The 24,984-nt window shown below is 32.9% G+C and overlaps 3 protein-coding genes across 3 annotated transcripts; 2 read left to right on the top strand and 1 right to left on the bottom strand.

Annotated features, from left to right (window-relative positions):
* Nucleotides 1–1,368: 1,368 nt before the first annotated feature.
* Nucleotides 1,369–7,978, bottom strand: LOC100263189 (ribonucleoside-diphosphate reductase small chain A). Its single transcript, XM_002279907.5, has 9 exons — nucleotides 7,559–7,978; nucleotides 5,865–6,025; nucleotides 5,288–5,336; nucleotides 5,077–5,203; nucleotides 3,296–3,361; nucleotides 3,064–3,180; nucleotides 2,722–2,884; nucleotides 2,560–2,630; nucleotides 1,369–1,837 (listed from the first exon to the last, which is right to left on the bottom strand). The coding sequence occupies exons 1-9, from the start codon at nucleotides 7,713–7,715 to the stop codon at nucleotides 1,726–1,728; spliced, it is 1,023 nt and encodes a 340-aa protein (XP_002279943.1). The 5' UTR covers nucleotides 7,716–7,978; the 3' UTR covers nucleotides 1,369–1,725.
* A 2,354-nt stretch (nucleotides 7,979–10,332) lies between these two features.
* On the top strand, nucleotides 10,333–12,470 carry LOC100252854 (endo-1,3;1,4-beta-D-glucanase). The gene is made up of 7 exons (XM_010651730.3): nucleotides 10,333–10,489; nucleotides 10,647–10,668; nucleotides 11,492–11,618; nucleotides 11,708–11,798; nucleotides 11,877–11,966; nucleotides 12,029–12,129; nucleotides 12,213–12,470. The coding sequence occupies exons 1-7, from the start codon at nucleotides 10,333–10,335 to the stop codon at nucleotides 12,357–12,359; spliced, it is 735 nt and encodes a 244-aa protein (XP_010650032.1). The 3' UTR covers nucleotides 12,360–12,470.
* Nucleotides 12,471–15,273: 2,803 nt separating this feature from the next.
* LOC104879244 (endo-1,3;1,4-beta-D-glucanase) lies at nucleotides 15,274–20,116 on the top strand. Its single transcript, XM_010651552.2, has 7 exons — nucleotides 15,274–15,528; nucleotides 16,662–16,683; nucleotides 17,817–17,943; nucleotides 18,368–18,458; nucleotides 18,608–18,697; nucleotides 18,940–19,040; nucleotides 19,788–20,116. Exons 1-7 carry the CDS (start codon nucleotides 15,381–15,383, stop codon nucleotides 19,926–19,928), a joined length of 720 nt encoding a protein of 239 aa, XP_010649854.1. The 5' UTR covers nucleotides 15,274–15,380; the 3' UTR covers nucleotides 19,929–20,116.
* Nucleotides 20,117–24,984: the final 4,868 nt, after the last annotated feature.

The following is a 24,984-nucleotide window of genomic DNA, read 5'->3' as shown; positions in this document are numbered from 1 at the left end:
CTAAGATGGTGATTGTTTTTTTGGTTTTTTACTATAAGCAATTTGTTTTCAAATTTTAGATGGTTTGTTTTTCTACTTTTTTATGACTTATTATAAAGTTTTTATTAAATAGAAGAAACCAAAATACGTAGCTTTTTTCTAAATAAAAAAAATAATATATTGATTTTTCTTTACTTTTTAATACTTAATAAAAATAAAATATTATAAAAACAAACAACCTAATATTTAACACTATTAAGCATTAAGATTCCATTTAGAATTAAGTAAAAAAATAAACACCACCTAAGTCAAAATATTTTACTTTTTCTATTTAGTAAAAAGTAAGTTGTTAATATCAACTAATAAAACTAAACTGAACTCATTGATAACAAATTCACTTTAATTATATTGGAGGATATCAATATATTACTTTCAGTTGAATAAAAAAAATCAAATATATTATCAATAAAAAAAACAAACATCACCTAAGTATGTATGAAAATATAATACCGAACATTTATAAAACATCTAACTCTACAAAATATCAAATACCATTCCCAATACCTCATTCTAACTCCAAAAATGTGAAAAAAAAAAAAAAAAAAACAAATATTATTAAAAAAAAACATATCTCTACACTTGTACCACCATTGCTTATTCATGAGTGAAAAACACAACTTTTTTTGATAAATTTTGTTAAAATTATAAAGAGATTAAAAAAAAAAAGTAAAAGACAAAGAAGTGAGTGACTAAGGAATATCATCAAGGGGCGCTTTTATCCTAAAAGATCATAATTCCTCCTCCTCCATATGAATTTTGGAAAGAAAAAAGTAAAGAGGAAAGAAACGAAAATACTGGCAAAAGTCTCAAAAATAAAATGTATTTTTAAATGATATTCAACATTTTCCCTTTTTTTTTTTTGGAGTGGGTGAAGTGGGGTTCCCACTCTTAGGCTTCTAATATTATACACTACAAGACAAACTTTTGCAGGCCACCGCACCACCTTTTCATTCGACGAGATTCTCTTCAAGCAACAAGGATAACAAACCCAACCCTCCGGCATTAAAATATTGATGTACCAACAACATGTGGGTGCTAAACCTAGGAGGAAAACCTAATCCAGCTTATCATTCTAATCCAGCCTCAACCAAATGGAGTAGTTAAACTACTAATTTGAGGGTTAGTACAGATCTCTGAAAACAAAAGCTTAGCCAAATTTAAAAGTAACATCTAGCACCAAACAGGACCTAATTTGAATATGGCCCATACCACATGAAAATGATCTTCACTTCATTTCTAAGGACATGGATCAATGATTATGTTGATTAGAAATAAAAAGATTCAGTTCCAAAAGGAGGGAACACAGTATGATTGCAGGGTAAGACTATATAAGCCCAAACAATATAGATGACGAAATGGATATATAAGCAAATAGAAATCAACACAAAGTTCAAATAAGAACAATGATACAGACCTTCCACCTTGAGAGGATTTATTCAAAAATATCATACATAGAAAAGCATTTTTTGATCGTGATTGACTAAAACTACACCCGAAGGAATGTAAAGATAGTTTAAAAGGACGGGCAGATTGTTATATACGATTTCTGACCATATACTGCTGACTTGGAAGTGCATGAAAACAAAGTTCAGTGTAAGCAGATGTTACCACAAAGAATAGTAACAAAATTTTGATGCCCAGATTCAGCATCCATTCAATATACTTGAGGGTTCGATGAACTGATGACTAAAAGTCCTCATCTATCTTGAAGACATAATTCTTTCCACCATCTAGACTTGACATTATAGATGCCTTTTGATAATCACCCACCCTTCTCTCAAAGAAGTTTGCTTTACCCCTGCTCAGTCAAACAAACAGGACAAAAATCAAGGAAATCAAGCCAAGTAGAAAGTGGAAGAAAAAGTAATGGTTATCCGGCAACCAGGGCTTGGAGCAAAAGTCATAAAAAAACGCATAGGCTGAAAAGTTGAAGCATGATAAGTTAAATAAGAGAGAAGGAATTTTGATCTTTTTCTTAAAGGAATCCACTTCCAACATGTCCTCAAACTCAAGGAAATGAGCTTCTAACCATCACTTTCATCCTGTAGTTCCAGATTCCATCTTGCACATCCCCATGTGAAAACTTTAACTAATGGGATAATTACAAGATTGAGCCTTGAGCATCTTGTTTTGTACATACATGAACAGAAGATAAAAATTAATATTTGAGGGTCCTAGAAGAAGGCATCTATTAATTAAGGTTAGGATGATAAGACTGAATAGTTTTACTCAAATGTGTAAAAAATAAAAATGGTGGAAAGCTCCAAATCAGATCAGATAGTTTAAAATTATCATGATGTAAAGCATGAGAGGTGTCAAAAGAAGCACCCTCTAGTGGAAGCACAGCCTGGTTGAGCATGTGGAATGTCTCCTATTATTGAAGGATTAAAAACCCATTTTTGAGTCAAAAACCTAGTAAGCAAGACCTCCCAGATGTACATGTTTCTGAAATAAATAGCATTTTAATAGAGTTCAACAACATAAAATCAGAATCCAAGACATGCACTCATCAATACTCACTGCAAAGAAATAAACTCCATCCAATCAAATGGATTTTCCACGTTGTATTTCCTCTCATACCCAAGGGCAACCTTGAGAAAAGAAAAACAAAACAGTTTAAGTGAATAAATCTACCAAAACAATCTGGCTAAAAAATCTCAAACCAACAAAATGGAAATATACCAAAAGGCGGTCAGCGACAAATTTTATGTACTGGCTCATGAGTGTTGCGTTCATGCCAATCAATGCACAAGGCAGGGCTTCGCAAACGAACTGGGTTTCAATTTCCACTGCTTCATGGACAATGTGATGAACCTTTTGCCAGGGTAGCTGCTTCTGTAATAAACTGTTAACAACAACAATGATCTCAATTTTCAAAATTTTTTATTTTCCAATTTTTGGAGGAACTAAAACTGAACCCATGATTTCAAATGAAAAAAAGAGCAGCATTAGGTAGAATTATGATTGCTATTCTAGTTCCAATCATCTAACATGAAATTTAAATATTGATTAAGAAAACACCACCTGTACAGAAGGCAAGCAAAATCGCAGTGAAGGCCCTCATCTCTAGAAATAAGCTCATTTGAGAAAGTCAAACCTGGCATCAATCCTCTCTTTTTAAGCCAAAAAATGGCGCAGAAGCTGAAAACCAAAAAGAAAAGGGGGAAACCCATAATATGTTACTTAAACCTTTTGACTAACAAATATGATCCATATTGAAGAACAAAGAGGATCCCATGATTTGTAAAGAAACTACCTTCCTGAGAAAAAGATTCCTTCAACACATGCAAAGGCAATAAGTCTCTCAGCAAATAAAGTGGAACTGCAAAAGGGGATTAGCACAATGAGAAAAAAAAAATTAAAGCAATAAATCCCATGCTTCCCTTATTGAGAGCCAAGGTTCAAAGTTAAAAAATGGAGCTGAACTATCATGATCAGGAAGCCCAAAAAAAATCAAACTTGAGGTAAAGAATGTAGTAAAAGCTTCAAAATTTGATGCTTGCTCTGAGAGTTTAGGATACATAACATTACAGAAACTACTAAACCCAGGTCCAAAAATTTATTTATCAAGTGTTTTGTCCCCCACCTCCCCCCCACCCTGCCCCAACCCACACACAAGTGCTTCCTCCATGCAAAACAAAAGTCTAACAATGTTTTGGGATACAATAGCCTCTGTCAAATTCACATAAACAATCAAGCCCATGACTCAAAAACCCGGTGGCTAGACAGGTTTCTAATTTTATAGCTTTTGTCATACACATGTTTTCATCAATGTTTTCAGAACTAGACAGGTCATTGAACTGGAAAAGTTATTGGTTCATAATTCACTGGTCGGACCCGCGGTCGAACCAATGGCATCATAAATAATTAAATATATAATTTATAAATTATTAAAATTTAAAATAATTATAAAAATAATAATAATAATTTATATATAATTCAAAAATTAAATTTTTTTTTGAAAATCAAAAAATTAGTTTCAAATTAGAAATAAATCAAAATTATAATAAAAAAAATAACACATTAAATATAAAATATAAAAATAAAAAATAAAAAATTTCACCTTCCAACTACTGCCACTGCTTGGAGTGGGGCTTACAGGAGGGAAATTTACGATGGGTTGGGAAAGGGATTGGTGGGGAGGGAGGGAAGGGGCCTTTACACAGGGGGTGGTCGCGGCAGGAGGAGGAGAAGGATTTATAGCTACTGGCCACTAGGGGGTTTTCTAGCCGATGTCGTCGGGGGGAGCTGTTGTCACGGCAGGGGAGGCTCATAGCTAGTGTCAGGGCGCCGAGAGGGGTCTTACACAGGGGGTGGTTGTGGCAGGAGAAGGGGGATTTACAGTTGTCGGCCGCGGGGAGAGCTTCCAACCAGTGTCGCCGAGGGGGAGCTGGTGTCGGGATGGAGAAGGCTCACAATCGGTGTCGGGGCGCGAGAGGGCACGACGACAGCTTCACACTGCAAGGGGTGGGTTGAAGGTTGAAAATGGGAGAAGCGGCATCGTTTTGCCACTTAAAAAAAAAAATGGAACCATTCGGTTTGAAGGGAACCGGCCGGTTCGTCTGGTTCACCAGTCAGACCATCGGTTCAACCAATTTGATCCCGGTTCAACCACTTTTTGGGTCAATTGACCAGACCGGCCGGCAGTTGGACCGGCCGGTCCGGTTTTTAAAACCATGGTTTTCATTAAGTTTCAGATTTTATGGTTTTGTTATATTTCACAATTTTGCCCAATCTCTATGCTCTTAAGAGTTAAACAATAAAATAAAAAAAATGAAATTTTAGCATACAAAAACATTAAAAGACATCATCCAGTGATGCAGTGCAATGTGCAAGTGCTTTTATGCATATTACACATTTATATAAAAGTTCAAGTATGCAATCAACGCCTTTTGTCATTTGAAATTGCTATGCATTGATGCCAAGAAATATGGTATCTTGCCTTTTCTATTTCTCTTGTTAAGATGTTTTTATTGCTTATGTCTTCTTATAAAGAACCATCACACACAAAACTACAGAATAAGAATGGGCTAATACCTCTGAATCCAATCCAAAGCCCATTTAGCCTTCCCAGCTACACAAGATATGCTTTCAATTGCATTAAACAATCTATGCTTCTCCTTTGAGTCCTTGATATATGTCTCCAAGAGCAAACTGTACATCTCTGAGAATATGAAGTTGAAATATCCATGATCAGGCACAAATTGTAGAGAGAACAACCACCAAAACATCACTTACAAAATAGTACCAGAATGAATATTCTCCATAGCAATTTGAAATCCATAAAATGCCCGTGCCTTAAAAGAACAAGAAGCCTCAATGTTAGCCAATTTCAGAGCAGTAATGATAGTCAATGGTGTTCAGGAATTATACATCCTCACTTATTGAGAACAAAAGGAAAGAATTCATAAGGAACAATGGTTTTCTATTCCTTCCAATAGATGCCATAACATGCAAGGGGAATGATGATACTCTATAACAGAAAAGGTCATCTCCTTTACCTTTTTTGAAAGGATTTAAGAGGATAATCCTCAAAGATGATGCTTCAGATGACAAAGCAAAGCTCACTTCTGTTTCCAGAATGAAACAGGTAACAAGAAATAAACACCTTGTAAAATATAACTCTTCCAAATGACCACCACAAATACATAAAAAAAACATTTCAAAAACAGTAATAACAAATAAGTTGCATGTGTTTAATTTTTACAAAAATGAATGAAAGAAATAGCACATATGTTCTAATTTTGTGATTAAACAAAATCTATAAACAAATACTTGTATTGAAAAGAAATATATATGAACCAGAGATTAATCAAGTTGCTTACTTCTGGAATTTGAATATCATGTAGAAATCTTGCAGCCAAGTTCTCCAAAACAATCCCATCAGATGCAGCAAAAAATGCTAATACATGGCTTATGAAGTGTTTCTCAGAATTGGACAGGCTTTCCCACTGCTGCACATCATGGGAGAGGTCAACTTCCTCAGCTGTGAACCCATTGATACGTGATTAGAATAAATTGTGGGCAAAAGTAGTGTGTAAAAGATAAAATATAAAAGGCATAAATATAGGAAAAGCAAGGTCATGGGTTGAAATTTCATCAAAATGAAAAGTATTAGTTCAGAACAGATAAATCATCCTGTTCTAAATATCCACCACTTAAGAAACTTCAAATGAGAGAGAGAGAGGTTTTGAATAGTGTGATAAGGCACAAATAATATCCTGGAGGCACTTGGTTTTGCTCTCAAAGGCAAAATACAGGTGCTCATGTGCCCTGGAAAGTGCACCTTTAGGAAAAACAACAAGATTTTGCCTTTTCCTTTCCCATACCACTATCATCCCAAGTACCAACACACTACAACTATCATCATCACCACTGCCACCAAAATATCACCATTTGCACCACTTCTACTATCGACATAAACCTCTCCTGCTGCTATTTTGTAACAACCAGACAAGTGATATGGCTAATTAACATCAAACCCACACATTCCTTATTTCTTTTTTTTCTTTTTTTTCTTTTTTCTTTTTTTGTGTTTAAGCAAAATCACAGAAGGTACGGATCCTGGATATTCCCATCTAATAGAAAAAGTCAAATGACTTTAGCTTGAAATGTGACCCAACTCATGCATCCTATTTCATTAATTTCATCTCCCCAAAGGGTAGCTCACCCTACTTTAGGTAGAAGACTCATTTGGGAGTGTTTTAAAAAAGCACTTCTAACCTAAAAAGTGTTTTTGAAGAAGAAAAATTATAAGTTTGAAAAAAGTCAGAAAACACTTTTAAAAAGTTAAAAATGACTTGTAGTGCTTATCGGAGACATAGGTGATTCTCCCAAAAACACTTTTAGAGATAATACTTCCACTGAAAACACTTTCAATAAAAACAACAGATATTTGAAATTGTGACCAAGTGCAGGTAGCAAAGTCATTTCGAGCTTCTTTCACCGTGACTCTAGAAAGCATTTCTAGCCCTTTTAGCACTCGAAACAATCTTTTTGATAACAATTTTCAAGTGCTAGAAAGATTAGAAGTGATTCCTAAAATCATAACCAAACAAATTCTTCATCATCGTGCTTCACACCCGCATATGACTTAAGGGTTCTTGTTTGGAAGCAGAGCATCAAGCATTACATCCCTCCAGGCTGCACCAACATCCTTTTAGCCTGTTTGAGAAGTGGTGGAGTATTCAGCATTATTGAAACAGTTTACACCTGCAACCCCTTATGCTTTTGTGTTTACAAATTCCGAAACCAACCCAAATTCTCACTGCTCTAGAAACTCTTACCAGAGTCGGTGTTCGAGTCTGAACAACACGAGACTAATAAATTAAATTGGTAGAAAACCTAGTCAAAGAAGAAAATACACAAACAAGAACCCTGCTTTATCAAACAGTAATGACATATAACAATGAATTGAACATACCCATCAAATAATGATAAGATACCCATCAAAGAACAATAAGATATGTCGAGAAACCCAAAATTGGCACACAGAAACAAGGAGAAGGAAGGGAATTACCAGTCCAGAAACTGGCTTCAGCCTTCTTGTACATCTCCCAGAGTTGCCTGTATCTGATGGGGAACATACAAAATCTCTGTGAATTCTTCATCAAGATAGGCTCTTCCTCTTGTTCTTCATCTGGTCTTTTATCAATACCATTCGTGAGAGAACCCATTTTCTCTATCTTTACAATTGTACAGCGGAAGAAGGAGAAACCCTACAAAAACCCCCAGGACGAAACAGAGCTGTGGGTTGAATTTTTGACAGCGAGTGGCAATCTAACCGCGAAAGACTATTTTAGATTTTCTCTTTGTCGCTTTGCGTTGTGTGTGGTTTTGTTCTCTTGCATGGGTTGAGGGTTTGGGATTCCATGGTACTGGCCTCAAACGGCGTCGTTTTTCAAATAGACCATCAATAGATTGTGGCCTACATAGCTTCAATCTACGGCCATAACCCAACGGCCATCCATTTATATATATATATATATAAAGAAATAGAGAGACTTTTTCTTACTCGGAATGTCCTTTTTTATTTCTAAGAACCCTTTATAAGCTTGCAAAAATTGATAATTTAATATCTTTATTTACTCATCTTAAATGTGAGTATTATTGGGAGGACCTAACATGTGATGACTTAACAAAGATATAATATGATGATTTAACGTGGTAATATTCATTAGGATTTAGAAGACTCCCCCCATTGGATGTTTACCGTACTAAAGGATCATATCTTGTTAAAATCTTACTGGTAAAAAGTTCTAAGAAAAAACCTAATGAAAGAAAATGAAGTATAAAATTCTTGTAATTATTTTGATTGTTTTTTGTTTACAAGGATTAGCTCATTAAAAATTTGTCCTTAAAACCCTATGGATTAAGAGAAAAATAATATAATACACTAATATCATTTTATAAACATTTTCTTGTTCATCTTCGTATCCTTGAGTTAGTGCATTTCAATATTATATATTAATTTATTAAATATGATGATTGACAATGACTTTGTGAATAATTGTGTTAAATTATCACTTGAGCATATTTATTGAATATTAATTTCATTACTCTTTTACAGTTCATGTGTATAAAAGAATTTTGTTAAAATATATGTGGTTCCATCTCCTTTAATATATATAACTATTTTTAATTCATGTAATGCACATAACATTATTCTCATATAATATTGTCAGGTAGTCTTTGAACAAAGATAGTCCACAAGATTCTTGAATATGTTGGACCATAAATTTTAGCAATATACATTTATAATTTGTTTCATAAAAATTGTAATTATTTTTTAATGATTTAATGACGTGACCATCACTGATTGTTTGACAAATCTCCATGAAATAGAAATTTCATTACAATTAAATACATATTTTGTTTGTGATCTAACTTTATGCAAGTTTGAAAGGTTTTTTGTATTTGCGTATCTAAGCATTTATAACTTTGATTGTTTTGAATAAAATTGACTCATATAAGTAGTTCTATGAAGATGGTGCAACATATGTTTGATACCATTCAAACGTCTTACAATTGTAACCTAACTGAATCTTGTTAATCAAGAAACAAATTGAAAAAACAATATATGGGCTTGTATAATTAGCAATATACATAAAGCATGAATAACACTTAAATATGGTACTTTGTGACCAAGTAATTCTTTATCATTTTTGCAAAGGCCAAGCAAGTCTTTTCTCACAAAGACAAAATTCTGTTTTTTTTTTTTTAAATCTTTTGTCTCAAATTCCTTTTTATAAATAATTTGTTGCTCTTATGTGATCTTTAGGAATCTCAATAAGATTTAAGTCATTAATATACATTATAATAATTGCAAATTCAATTTCTGATTTCTTAATAAACATGTATGGTTATATATGTTATTCACATACCTTTTTTTAATAGATATTCACTAAGGCGATTGTACCCCATATGACCAAATTGCTTCTACCATACAATAATCATTATAACTTAATTGAACTCATGCTATGAGGCTTTCCATGGTTTGCTTCAAGCAAATTAAAGCTATCAAGGAATTATCTACTTCAAGCATTTTTAAATCTTTAAGAGATTTTAGTATATCTATGGATCCTAATAGAAATATGTAAAATTTATTTTATATTAATAATTTTAAGTTTAAAATAATAAAATTATCCTTAAAGTAAATCGTGTTGATAATATGTTATGTAACAAGATAAATGAAATGCAAGATATAAAAAGAAATATATGAATATATAATGTAAAAAGTTTAGAGAGGAGAATTGAGAGAATCATATACAGAAGTCGTCGAGAGAATTCTTCTCGTTTGGGATGTCATTATTTTTTCTTTCTAAAATCATCTTATAAATTTATAAAAATTTAAAATTTAATACCTTTATTTATTCATCTCAAGATAATTACTAATAGAGGATTTAGTATATGATGACTTACGAGAACATAATATAATAATCTAATGTGGTGGCATTCATCACTTAAATATAACGGGAAAGAGAACATAATATAATAATCTAATGTGGTGGCATTCATCACTTAAATATAACGGGAAAGAGAATAATTTATATATATATATATGCATATAGTCCAAGCATTTCTTGTAACAGTGGAACAACGATGATTGAACTCACCTTTTGTCGTATTTATTTGTTTTTGATAACTATATTACAAAATTTGGAGGGAAGAAATGACGTTGTAGATGGAATGATGCCATTGTTTCTTGTATAAAATCAATGGTTCCCTCCACTTCTCCGTCTCAGTCGTTGAAGTTATCGATCGGAGACTGGAGCTCAGCTTTTCCCCGAAGAAATGTCAATCTCTCGATGCTACGAAAACCCACCAAGCTTCAGCCCAGGCTCGGGCGCAGGGACTGTTCAAGAGGTAGGAGGAGGCGGCCGTCTCAAGGCGTATGTCACCGGACCCCTGGATTCCAAGCTTGCCATCCTTTTCGTCTCCGACGTTTTTGGTACTATCCATATCAATCTTCTCCTTTCATTTCCTTTAATCAATCTCCTTTCTTACAGAACTTTTTCATACAAGTCTGGAAGTCCTAATTGAGTCAATGATTTGGAGTAGGGAAATGGGTTGATTAATTAATCCATTTCGTTGGAAATTATTTGCAGGGTATGAAGCTCCGAACTTGAGGTCAGTTGGATTTTTGGATATCTTGCTGATTATTCTTTTAAGTTGCGTAAGTATTTAAAGAGAGGTAGTTCATAGGATAAAAGAATTCATGATACCATATTTGTATATGGTTTATTCTTTAACATGCGAGCGAAATTTTATTTCGTGCTGTCTTTATTTGGTCCGGTTCAGAGGGGATAATATTTACATGATTGGAAAGATTCATATACAAATGGGATTAGAGTTGACCTTCAATCCTAATATGAGAATAAATTTAATTATTTCAAATGATGAAGAGTAGCTATTCCGATTGCAAAAAAAAAAAATTAAATAGGGAAATAGTCATGTTGGTCAAAATATCAATTTGCTTTCAAATCGAAGTCAATACTATGCAACATTACATTTTTTACATCAATAATTAATTTTAATTTAATAATAAATTTGATTCTTTCTAATGATTAAGTTGAGCAATTCTGATGGTAAAAAAATTCAATTAGGAAATAATTACATTTTTCAAAATCATCGTAACGAAGTATTGTCTAAGAAGAATAATCGGATTTCTTCCAAATCAAATTTGATTTATTGGACGGAACAATATAATGGTTAAAAGGGTCCATTATGATAGAGCTAATCCTCCACCCCAATATGTATGAGATATCCTACATTGGACTATGCATATATGAACTCCTCTTAAGGTCGTGAGCGCTCATTCAATGTAAAACGGATACTATCCGCACCATGAAGGGCAAGTCATCACAGCATCACCTTACATGGTTCACAAAAAGCTTTCCCTAGCAAAGGAATATATTGAAAACCCATTGATTGCATCAACTTTATTGTGAAGGAAACTTGCAGATAAAGTTGCAGCTGCCGGATTCTTGGTGGTGGCTCCTGACTTCTTCTATGGTGACCCTGTTGATCTTAGTAACCCCAACTTCGATCGACAAGTATGGATAGCGGCTCATGGAACGGTTTGTAGTTTGCTTATATAACTTAGAATTCTGTCCCTGAAATTAATGTTCACAAATGACATGAACTTTAAATTCAAAATTCCTCTTAGGATAAAGGATGTGAGGATGCCAAGGCAGTAATTGCTGCCTTGAGAAGCAAAGGGGTGTCAGCCATAGGGGCTGCAGGCTTTTGCTGGGGAGGTGAGTAATTCTCAGTCGTGTTCAATACTGTTGAAGGATCGCTCACATGTGAAGATTTGGCTCGATTCCATCTGTCAGGGAAGGTGGTTGTTAACCTGGCAAGCTCCGATCACATTCAGGCTGCAGTGGTGTTGCATCCTGGTCGCATCACTGACGATGAGATCAATGGTAAGGATCATGTTTCCCATTTTCCGATATCAAATATTTCCAACCCATGACTGGTTTTTCAGAGGTCAAGACTCCAATTGCCATATTGGGAGCTGAGATCGATGATGCTTCCCCACCTGAACAATTGGAACATTTCGGAGAAATCTTATCTGCAAAATCTGGGGTAAGTTGCTAAGATTGCTATTTGGCTGTCCAATGAAGATTCTACATACAAAATCTCATTGAGTTTGAGATTTGTATCTGCAGATAGATTGCTTTGTGAAAATATTCCCCGGTGTTGCTCATGGGTGGACGGTGAGATACAGTGTGGAGGATGAATGGGGTGTAAAGAGTGCGGAAGAGGCTCATGGTGACATGTTAAACTGGTTCAGTAAGTATATGAAGGAAGAATGAACCGCAGATCAGTAGAAGAACAACCTGTAATGATCCAGAGTTCATAATGCTCGTTCATCTCTCTATGTGCTGTTTCAGGATTGATCAGTAGCCATCTGAAAGCTTTTTTCCTATGTCTTAGATAATTTTTTTTTTTTTTTTTTTTTTTTGGTGGTGGGTGTTTGGTTTTATTCTTTAATGATTTAAATTGATTTTAAATTAAATATTTTTAAATTATTAATTTAAAATTTTATCAATTATTTTTTACATGTTGTTTGATAAAGTAAATTTAAAATTTATTTTAAATAAATAAACTTAAAATTTATTTTAAATAAGTAAATTTAAAATTTATTTTAAATCATCAAATTGACGCATTTACACTCATTAATTTAAACTACTTTTTATCTATATTGATTTTAATTTATATTTATTTTCATTAACTTTAAATAATAAATTTATTTATAAAACATTTATATTTGAATTATTGTGGATATATAATATAACTATAGAATATTTATTATAAAAAAAAAAAGAGTCATAAATGTAGAATCATAATTCTAAAATATGCTTTCACCGGTAAACAAATGAGACAAAAAAAAATATTTAAAATTAATAATAAATTAATTATTTTGATTTAATACCTAGTAAAAAACAACTTAAATTATAATATTAAGTTATTTTATCAAATATACTTAATTTATTTAAATATTTAAATTAAATCATTTAAATCATATTAAGTCATCAACTTAATTAAATCTATGTTGTGGTATAAATAAATATGGACACTCAATTGGTACGAATAAATATGGACATTCAACTTGTCTCGAAACATGATGAAAGACTGGAAAAGACTTTTCCCTTCAAATTGAAATTTTTTGGCTCTTCAAACATTTTAACCATAATTATGTTCTCTAAATAAAAACTTATGTTTAAGAATGTTTTCTTTCCTCCTTTTTGCTCGTGAGTTATTGCTCGTATTCTTGAAGAGCTACTATAAATTGACTAAAAGAATGATATGGTGATTTAAGCATGGTAAATGAAAAAACTTTCCATACTTTCAACTTAAACTATGTGCAATTTTTTTTTCAACCGTAAAAGAGAGTAATTACTCTTTAAGAAAAGTTCATATCTCATATATACCGTGTTAACACCAAATATCATACTAAAAATGTCTTTTTTTTTTTGTGGTTTTAAGAACTCATAAAGTGACAAATCCATCATTATCCATCTGTAATTTATATTGCTAAAATAAAACTTTTACTCCCCTCATCATCCTTAATTTTTTCAACAGGTTATTCTTCATTAAAAGATGATAAAGAACATCAACACCATGAATTAAGGGAAAATTTTGACTTCACCATAATAGAAAATTTGTGATGTTTAGCTTGATTTCAATCAAAACTAAAACATTAATGAAAAACTTGGATATTGATTTTATTTTTTTTAAGAGGAAGACATGGTTTGTGAGGGTATAGGTTAAAATTAAAGAAAATAAATATTATTTTATAAATAAAAAAATCAACATTAATAATATTTTATTGTTCTTGATATATGAAAATATTGATTGAAGTAAATTATTATATATTACCTTTATTATTATTGTTTATGTATCCTATCATTCTTTCCCTTAATATCCTTCACTTGTCCACTTTTGTCATCTTCTAGGTTTTTTCTAAACTCTAAAGATGGAAAATCATCCATTTAGTATTCATTTGATTAAATAAGAATGAATATTTTTAATTCATTATTTTATTAAAAAGATCATTAAAAATCCAATTTTAGAAATTTAACCCTTTTTTTTTTACCTCATTTTAACAAAAACATCATTATTATTTTCTTGTAAAAACAACCCTTTCTTTAGAAATGGTTAGATTCGGTGTTGTAGTTTTTTCAAAAATTTGTTTGGTTGAACTCCTCAATTCAATGGCTAAAATAAGATTAAATAAGTTTTGGAATAAATTTTTTAGGGAACTAAAGAAGACTTAAGTTTTTTCCTTAGAAGAAATTTGCAAATAAAAAGTTTGGTCACTTCTACTACTTTTTAAGGTTTGTACAAGAGATGACTTGATTTCCATGGTTTGGGGGTGTTGCATCACCAAATTCTTTAAACTAGTTACAATCTAGAGGGGTAAATTTGTATTTTCATAGTTAAAAGTATAAAATAAAATTTAAATAATTAAATAAAAATATAAATATATAGTATGGTCCACATGATGTTTGTTACTTAGCCAACTTAGGTTGCTTTTGATAAAAAGGTTTTGTGTGAAAGTGGTGTAATTTTTTAAATAATTTTTAGAAAATCGTAACATGAAAAATAATTTTAAAACTATTATATTTTGAATTTCAAGTAGAACTCGTATTTTGAAAAGATAGTTGAATGAAAAATTGAATTCATCTTCGAAAAAAAGAGTTTAAAATATAAAATAAAAAAATTGATCAAAAGATAATTTAATACAAATAAATAAACTTGACTTTTGAAAATTCAAAATAAAAAGAGTTTCATTTTATTATAAGAGAAATTCAATATAAATTACTAAACTCGTCTTCTTTTGAAGAGACGAGTTCAAAATAAAAAAAAATTCATCTTTTTAAAAGGTAAATTTAATATAAATTAATAAGCTTTTCTTTTAAAAAGGAGAGTGGGTATAAGAAGTTAATTTGTTTAATAAAAATTATAAAATAAAATAAAAGCATGGATGAAAAATGATGTATTTTGTATTTATTTTTTAATAATATTTTTTTAGATAAAAATCTCTTGATAGATGAGGTCATTGATGATGTGGCAATCAGCATGCTGGTTCTGACGTGATTTTTGTCAATGGAATGAATTCAGTAGGACACGCCTGGTGCAAAGGTTGCCACGAGGCATCTCAAAACGGTGTCGTTTCAGAGAATGCCTAATACTTCTTGTCTTCTACCATTTAGTATTTAATATATTTAGGTTGCATTGCTTACCCCTGAGACTGTATCTGGAAGGCTCTATCCTTCGATTCTCCTGTTTGTCTGTGTATACTTGGTGTGTACTTCGGAAGCAAGAAAGCAATGTCAGGGCCTCAGTGCTGCGAGCATCCGCCAAGCCTGAACCCCAACAGCGGATCGGGCCATGTGGAACAACTTGGAGGCCTTTCCTGTTATATTGCTGGCTCTCCTCATTCCAAGCTCGCTATTCTTCTGGTTTCTGACATCTATGGTATCCTTTCCCCAGCACCCACTTCCATATCTTTATTGCCATTCGTGATCTGTTTTTTTTTTTTTCTCTTTAATCAAATTTCGGGTATTAGTATTTCTGTGATTATTATTGCAGTTCTTGGACGTGGGTTTTTTCAGTTTGATTTTCTGTGTAATTGTTTCTGATTTCTTAATTTTATAAGTGGGCGTTCGTGGGTTGCTGTTAGATTTTCATGCTCAGTAGTGTCTCTGCTCTAATATTCTATTATGGGAATGTCATGCTCCGTTTGGTTGCCAAGAAAATATAAGAAAATCGAGAATATTGGATTTTTTTATTCTTTGTTGATTGAGGTGGATGAAAGTGCGAAACTAAAACTGTGACATCCACATCGGATAGGGGAAAGTTCCTGGCATATGGAATCCTCAACCCTTTAAACGGGTTTTAAAACCGTGACGCACTTTGGGTCCAAAGCGGACAATATCTACACAGTTGGGAGCCGGTTGTTACAAAAACGTAATTCCATTATTTGATTTTTTATTAAGTATAGTTTTTCATTTTTCCTGGATATCGCACGAACAAAAAGTAATTTCTGAATGGATTTTTTTTAGGTTCCTCATTTTTCTTAGCAAACCAAAGCTAGGACTAGGGCTTTTGTTGTATGATTGCTCTTTTCCACCTTTACGAGGGCTTGGCTTGGGGCATTGTATCAGGTTGAGTGATGTACAACAAATTATTTCTGGTATAGTTAAATTTTATGAGAATTCAATTTCATAATTATGTTAATAAATTGATTAAGATCATAGAAGATTTGACTAGGTTGAAGCAGTCTTCTTTCCATATCACTGTTATTATAATCCATGTGTAATCATAAGCAGCTCTCTTTTCATAAATCAGGCCACTGTTAATAACCCTCTCTTTTTTTCTTTTTCTTTTTTTAATTTATTTTTTTGGAATCTGATTGGAATTTTAATGGAGAATGATTGTAAGGAAAACAATGAATTTTATATTTAGATGCATTGCACATTGATCATTTTAATTCCGATCATCATCATCATCATCTCTGCCATTGATCATTTCATCATTCTGATCATCATCATCTCTGCCATCTCTTTCATATCATTGTCTAATTTAACATATGTGGTTTAATTTTGCAGGATATGAAGCTCCAAACTTCAGGTATGGCAAATGCCCAGATAGTTTTATGCTATTAATTGACTTTTTTATTTATTTATTTAGGCTACAACACAAACTGCTTTAGTTGCATGGCTTCAAAGCCGGATATAATGAAAAATAAGTAATATTTCATGTGCCCTAAGAGAAGTCCCTGTCACAATATGTTGCAGTCATGATCCCTCAGAAAACTGAAAGTCTAAAATCTTTGAATTCTGATCTGTTGACCACATGGACTCTCCTGAGATGTGTATTATGTGATGAATGAAAAATAAAAGGAACATAGGAACTCCACTTGGGGTTTGAGGAATTAGTTTAAATTATGTATAGCTTCCTTGTACTCATTATTTGTCTTAATGCTTCTTAATCTTAAATTGCCGTTCCTGAATTTTAAATAAGAAAGATATACAAGATGAATCTTTTTTTCTTTTTGGAATTAAAATTTGAAATAGATCAATGCTGCACTTACCAAAATTTTTTGAGCATTACATGTCAAATTGTGTTCATTCTTCTGAGCATGCATGCCCCTGAAGGAGAAATTCCTTTCACTTGTACCTTTCAAGTTAGCAAACAGATTGAACAGATGGAGTTACCTTCTCCAATCACTGGGCCCTTTTTCTATTGTGGATTGAGTTCATTTTCCCAGATTCTTCTTCCTGATAATGGTAATGAAGTTTAGCGCTTGTAGAAAATAAGAAGGGTTATTCAGTGCCCTTCTTTTCCAACGTGTCTTGGTAGGTCCTTCTGGTTGCACTTTTTTTTTAATACACATTCTGTTTTTAAAGCTGAAGACAGAGGGAAAATTTTCTGGTACAGTTAAGTTTCTGGAGGCCAAAAATGTTGAAGGCTAGTCAAATAAAACAGAAATCACAAAATAAAAACATAGAACACAGTCAACTAGGCCCTTACTTTTTATGGACTCTGTTTTAAAGCCTGATATGTAGCCTCGGGGATTTATAGCTCAGTGATCCATTTCTATGGTTTTAGAGCATCACATTTCAACACAATTGTATTTTTTCTGTTAATATATGAAACAGTTATGCTGAGTGAAGAATGTAGCTTTAGTAATCCAATGGCAATTATAATATTACTTTGTACACTTCTCTGGAAACTAATATTGGCAGCTTTGTACCATAAAGGAAGCTTGCAGACAAAGTTGCAGCTGCTGGATTCTATGTGGTGGCTCCAGACTTCTTGTATGGGGATACATATGTGCCTGATAAGGCTGAGAGGCCTTTTCCTGTCTGGATAAAAGATCATGGCATGGTTGGTTTCTGATCTTAATAATACACACCTGGAAATTCCTGTCATTTTTATTTTGATTTTTATGACCATTATTTGTTATATACAGCATTATTTTTTCTGTTCTTTGGACATATTTATCTTGAGGGGCTGTTTAGAAGCTTTATCTTTTAGGCTGTTTGAAAATGTGGGCAGACCTGCAGGCCCTGTTAATTTCACTGAAACAGTGGTTTTTATTTTATTTTTTATTTTTTATTTTTTGTACCACCAATATCTATTCCTTTCTTAATTGCATTCCATTTTTTTTCTTTTTTTCTTTTTAATTTTTATCAAAGGTTGAAGTCAGGAGGTAAACTCTTGCAGTTTTCCAAATGGCTACAACTTTTTGATTAAACAGTTATGATACACTAACAATTCCTGAAATCCTATCCTATTACTTTTCTTATAGGATAAAGGTTTTGAAGACACAAAGCCTGTCATTGAAGCTCTTAAAAGTAAAGGTGTATCTGCAATTGGAGCTGCAGGCTTTTGCTGGGGTGGTAAGATTTTTTTATTTTATTTTTTCATTTTTTTAAATAACTTTCTCATCTTTTGTAAATTTTTTAGTGTAGGCTCCTTTGGTGATTCCAATTGCATGATATACAGTTACTTAATACCATAACTGGCTAAATTCCTTGAATCCTTGCAGCCAAGGTGGTTGTCGAACTTGCAAAGTCTGGTTATATCCAAGCTGCAGTGCTGTTACATCCTTCATTTGTTTCTTTGGATGATATCAAGGGTATGGTTTCACTTCTAAGCATCCCAATATTATGTTCTGGTTTTCTTTGTTTCTTGGATTAAGATTTCTAAGATCCCTTGAACTGGGTGATTGGGGACGACTCTGCTAGCCAATGGAAGCCATCAGAATACACCCATATTTATTTTTTCTTTTGTTTTGGGGTTAGCAGTATTTTTATTTTTAATCTGGTGCAAAACTGATGCCTTACAGCCCAAGACACTAATAATTCTCACAATTTTCAGGGGTTAAAGTTCCCACTGCAGTCTTGGGGGCTGAGATTGACCAGATGTCTCCACCGGCACTCGTGAAACAGTTTGAGGAGATTTTAACAGCCAAACCAGGGGTAGGAAAACAGTTTGAGGATTCATCAAGCAACCTATTTAGTTTATTTTTCATGTGCCTTTGAATTTATATCCTACCACAGGCAGATGTTTATAATGAATTTTTTAAATTAAAAACATGACTTGAGGGATATTTACTGACTTTGTTCAAACATTGTCCGGGCATGCTTCTGTTTTCACAATTTTGACAATATAGGTTAGAAGGGGATGGGTTGTTCCCTTCAAATGCGCAAGCCATTTGATATCAAGTCTGCCCAATGGGTTCAGTATTATTTTTGCGTTTGTGTCTGGAAGCATATCATTTGTTTGTTTTTTTTTTTTTTTTTGTGGTTTCTTTGTTTTGTTGAATAGCATGGTGGAAAACCATGTATGCAATTATTCAACTTCAAAATCGGCTTTCTGCAATGCAACTATTAGCTGCATTTTCCGTTTCAAGTATTGAAAAAGATGAACTGCAAAAACACCCTTTCTCCACACTTACAGTCAGAATTCACCACTCTCTGCTACATTGATGATAACACCAAACCTCACCCACAAGTTTTATGTTTTTGGTTGTTATTATTATTATTATTATTATTATTATTATTATTATTATTATTATTATTGTTATTATTATAACCTCACCCACAAGTTTTATGTTTTTGGTTGTTGTTATTATTATGTTTTTAGTTTTAAATATTTTTGGTTGGGTATGTGTGATTAAATGACTTCTGTTTCAGTCAAAAGCTAAAATGATGAGTTCTTTGCAGGTTGATGGCTTTGTGAAGATATTCCCAGGAGTTGCACATGGGTGGACAGTGAGGTACAATGCTGAAGATGCAGGGGCTGTGAAGTGTGCTGAAGAGGCTCATCAGGACATGCTGGGTTGGTTTTCTAAGTATGTCAAGTAAGAGCATGGTTAAATGTTGATCTATGTGTAATTCCTAGTCTTCCACCATTACAACTTGCTAGAGACAATAGACATCTGAATCCTATGGAGTGTAATTATCTTTAAGGTTTGAAGAAGAAAAAAAACTACAAGAACACATATAAAATAATATTGCATCATCATCTAAAGATATGGCTTTAACCGAGTAAAGTGGTGTGCAATTATACTTTGATGCAAAGGTCTTGTGTAGGATAAACGTTTTTTGACAACATGATGGAGGAGAATGTCATCAGTACTGTCACAGGATTATGAACAGATTATACGGTTAGATTGGTCAGCGGGTACTAAATTACCTCTGCTCTAATAGCTCATTTATTTATTTATTTATTTATTTATTTATAAACCAATGAAACTGGAAACACAAGGTTGTAATGCAATCAAGCATCTGTCAAGTGCCAAAGGCAGCATTCAGTAGTGCGGATTGATACTTAGAAAAAATTATGCCATAGCAGTGCAAGTGATATGTAGCCTTTGGTTAGACCTCTCTCTCCTTTTTATCTCTCACCGCCCGTAAATATTGTCTATTTTAAGCTCATAGTTAAGATAAGTCTGTTACATATTACTGTCAAAAACTTCTTCCCCTAACTGACAGTGGATATCAGTCATAGGTGTGTGTTAGAAGACGAAGTGGCTATTATGCTACCGTAAAAAAGTTTCCTGGTTGGTTTCCCTATATACATACAAACAATGGAACCATAGCCGGGAGATTTCGATCCAAGGTTCAACCTGATCCTTGCCATTCACATAGAAGTGAAAGGGAACAGAGCGGTGGTTGCCACTGCTCTAATTGTCTGGGGCAAACCATGCATGCTGCTGAACCAGAGCAGTCAAGTAAAACCTCTCAAAACACCATCAAGGCTGAACTCTAAAATGTTTTAAACCTCTCTTTTAGCAATTTACAGTGAGATAGAAAGATTGGTACACAAGGGTGAACCTGCAGACATGTCTTAGTCAACTTGCAAGCTAGTTATAGACATCCAATCCAAGCCGTATGCCCTCCTTTTTTGGACACCCTTCTGTTGGGACGTCATTTGTTTTTATTTTTGGCTCTGTGTCAGTTAAGGGCATCACAGAGTGGCCTCCCTAGGATTTGAAATCAAGACCAAGGTCCTTTTGGTTGCCCTCTTGGTACCATCTGGGCTACTGTTCGAATCCTGGGGAGGCCACTCTGTGATGCCCCTGACTGGCACAAAGCCAAAAATATACTCTGTGGCCTTGCCCGGACAAAAACAAATGACGTCCCAACACCTTCCACACTGGCCAGCCTTGTGTCTTAAACCCAACAACATATGAAGCTGTCCAGAGCCTCACCAAATCACCCTCAAGCCCCATAAAGGCAGTCACACCAGATAGAAGCTTGTGACTACTGAGGTAACTAGGCATACAAAAAAAAGGAGCATGTGATGGTGGCACTGAAATCATTATATTCTCATTATAATTTTTAGGAGCTGATTGCCCACATAGATAGGTTTTCTCCAACTGCCACGTGCCCATCAAGCTCACATGATTGGATTCAGAATATGGGGCATGAATTCATATTCAAACATCTAGATATGTGTAATCTAATCACCTATGTTGGGGATTTTGGATTTAAAATTGGTTCTAGGGCTACCCAATGTCCCAATCCATTCACAGCCCCCACTGTCAGCCATGTGGCTACAAGTCCCTGCAGATTGTCCACCAGTAGTACTATTACCCCCTAAAAAAAGGTAACTTGAATTGAGAAAATGGATGAGTGTACACAACTTTAATCATTGTATATTATCCTCCTGATATGATCCCAACAGTCCTCCTTTTGGAACTCCTACCCTGGAAGCATCTTTTTTGTAAAAGCAAAGCTTGAGTGCTCCCCCCATTTACATAATGTGCCCACAATTTATAAGAAAATAAAGGAGGAAAGCTCCTTCTTTTCAACTTTGAACAGCATCTTTTGTTTAAACAACTAAAAAAAATTTCAGAATTTTAAAAAAATTAAAGTAAAATAAATAAAATTAAAGATTGACCTGATAATCCTATTGGTTGAAGTGTGATCCTGATAAATGATATATGATCTTAGGTTCGAATTCTGTCATTGATGATATTCTGAATTTATCCTATATTGTTTGTTATAAGGTTACTAATTGTTACAGGGGATCAAAACTCGAGAACTAGATCCTCTATTAGAATCCTAAAAGGTTTGTCATTAAAAGTTACCAGGTTAGAAAAAAAAAATCAAAGATTGGGAGTGGTAGTATCCATGGAAAACTGCAAGTGCAAACCGAAGCAGAAACCAGCATATGGAAATGACTTGTCCCTTGTTGTTCTCCCCATATGTGGTCACTGTTTATCAGTCTCTTTTCACCACTCATTTATGTGTCCACTGGCCCCCACTTTCTCCTCCACTTATCTTATTGACTATCCAACAAAACTACCAAAAAATAAATAAATTAATTAATTAAAAATAATAAATTAGTTCATGCTTAATCTTCAAAAAGTATAACCAATTTCTTTGTATTGTGTTCAAGTGACAACAAGGATGTTTTATTTTTATTTTTTTAATGCAATAAATAATATTGCAATTTTTTATTCAATAACCCACTTTTACAAGCCTTTTCAAGGACTTTTTTTAGTGCCAACTTACTAATTTGTTAGTAAAAAAATGATGGTGAAAGAAAATATATGTTTAAAAAATATAATTTATTTTATTATTATTTTTTTTAAAAAAAAGCAGAGAAAGAAAGAGATGTGGCGAAAATGATTGAAATGAACCCAAGTTTGATCCATGTGATGGGAGGTCCCCTAAATGGATGGTCAGGATTCCGTGGACGGAAGCAGGGGTCACGCGGACACTCATCCCCATCCGCCTCTAAAGTACGTGGATGACACGCTCAGTTATCAAGTGACACAAAACGCGCCGTTTCAGTCATGATTCTCGTGTGGGCCCTCGTCATGACAATCGCCACTCCGCTCCATCAATTGAGGAAAGCGCGTGGAATTTGGATACCTCCAGTTTTATTATTATTACAGCTTATTCTCTTGGGCCTTCAATCACCTCCTATTTCCTTTTTCTTCCTTTAAACTCCCTCTTGTCGTGGATTATTACTATTTTGCCATTCTTTCATTTATTTTTTTAATGATAAAAATTAGAAAATGGAAAATCAAACATATTTTCATCCACCTTAATTTTATAAATTATATTTCGTACAATGCACGTGTAATAATACAAATATGATCCCTATTGTCATATTCCACATTAGATAGTGATATATATATAATGCGCTTCTTTTAATTGTATAAATCCATTTAAATTCATGAAGGTTCATTGGATTTAAAGTAAATAATATTGTATTGAAGTAAGTGGATAATTACAAATTGTATTCAACCTAATCATCGATCCCATGTAAAATTTTGTCTATTTGATCAAAATGTTTGTTAATTTAGGCTATATTAGTATAAGAAGGTAGTTATAACATCTTATTAAAAATGAAGTATGTTGGGGTATAACAATGCAGCTCTTGAGGTCGGAGATATGTTACCCAAATGATGGTTCTTAGAATAGGTCTTAGGGTATGATATTGAATATCATAAAAGGTTTAACCTACCTTTATTGACCATCAAGTGGTTTTTAGATGAGATAATCCAAATTCGATTTAAGAATTTGTATTAGAGTCAAAGTTAAGTGTTCGAGTCACAGAAACATTGTGTTATGAGAGAAATGCGCTTTCAAAGTTGAAAATTGATCACTCAAATGATGACTTTTAGAACAAGCTTGTAGGGTATGATATTGGAAATATTTGACTTTCTCTCATTAACCATTGATTGGTTTTTAGATACAATTATAAATATTTTACTTTATCAAGCAATATTCTCCACAACATTAATAAACATAACAATAAAAAAAAGGGGGGATATAATTAAATTAATAAAAAGAGAAATGGCATTCCACTTTTTATTTTTGGCTTATAGACTAATATCGTTGGACAAGGGGCATAAGAAGATGAAATTAAAGTGCACCAATTCTTGTCTAATGTGTGATAGGTAGGGTATGGAAGCATATGTTACAAAAAATGGTTTGGCAAGTAGTTAGGTTGTGGTAGGACGCATCACCTAATTCTTCTACTTGCCTAACTGAAAATGAATATAAACCTATCTCTATATCAATCATTTTGTTCTAAAATACAAAGAAACAAAAACATTTTCAATTTTTCAAGGATACGAAAAAATATAAATAATAAAGAATTTTTTAGATATCAAAATTTTAATAAAATAAATTATCACTAAATTGTTCCTCAAAACTGTACCTTCCCAGTTCAATAAAATTTGAACTTGATAAGTAATAATTAACACACGCATTTAACAAAGGGTATGTACTTGAAAGGTGACACATGATGATATTCGAAAAGTTATAAAATTTGGTATTACAAATAAAATCAAATATTTCAATTGAAATAAATTAAAAAAATAAATATTATATTGGTAAAGTTTAGAAAACAATCAAGGAATAAAATTATTTAAATTAAAAAATTAAAGCTCGGGGATTCTAAATTTAATTCCTTAATTTCATTGATAAATAAGGGTGACTTTTTTTCAATGTGAGGGCTTTTTGGAATAGCTAAAAACTACTTTACACAAGAGAACATGTTTCACAAAGAATAAAAAATTCGCACGGCTTGATTGATTTTCAAAATGAAAAAAATATTTTTATCATCTACACGTGATTTTCATCATTCAAGTAAAAAAATTAGGTGTAAATTCAAAATTGTTTTATAAAAGGAGACTCTTAATATTATTTCCATTCTATATAAAAATAATGATTTTAAAACGCAATATTCTTTTTTATACCCAAGTAAATAAGAAAATTTATTTAATTAGTTTGAATTTTTTTCCCCTTTCCATTGGATTAGAAAGGAAACCCAACGGTCATAAACGGTCATAATAAAAAATGTTTTCCTAAACATATTTAGAATAAAAAGGAAGATATTTGAAATTAGAGGGAAAGGTGAGTGGCAAAGATGTCATTTCAGGCACAAATGAAAATA

The sequence above is a fragment of the Vitis vinifera genome, chromosome 5 (genome assembly GCF_030704535.1).
Source record: "Vitis vinifera cultivar Pinot Noir 40024 chromosome 5, ASM3070453v1".
NCBI classification, from domain to species: domain Eukaryota; kingdom Viridiplantae; phylum Streptophyta; class Magnoliopsida; order Vitales; family Vitaceae; genus Vitis; species Vitis vinifera.
The sequence above is the reverse complement of the archived record's forward strand: the minus strand, read 5'-3'. Positions and strand labels throughout refer to the sequence as shown.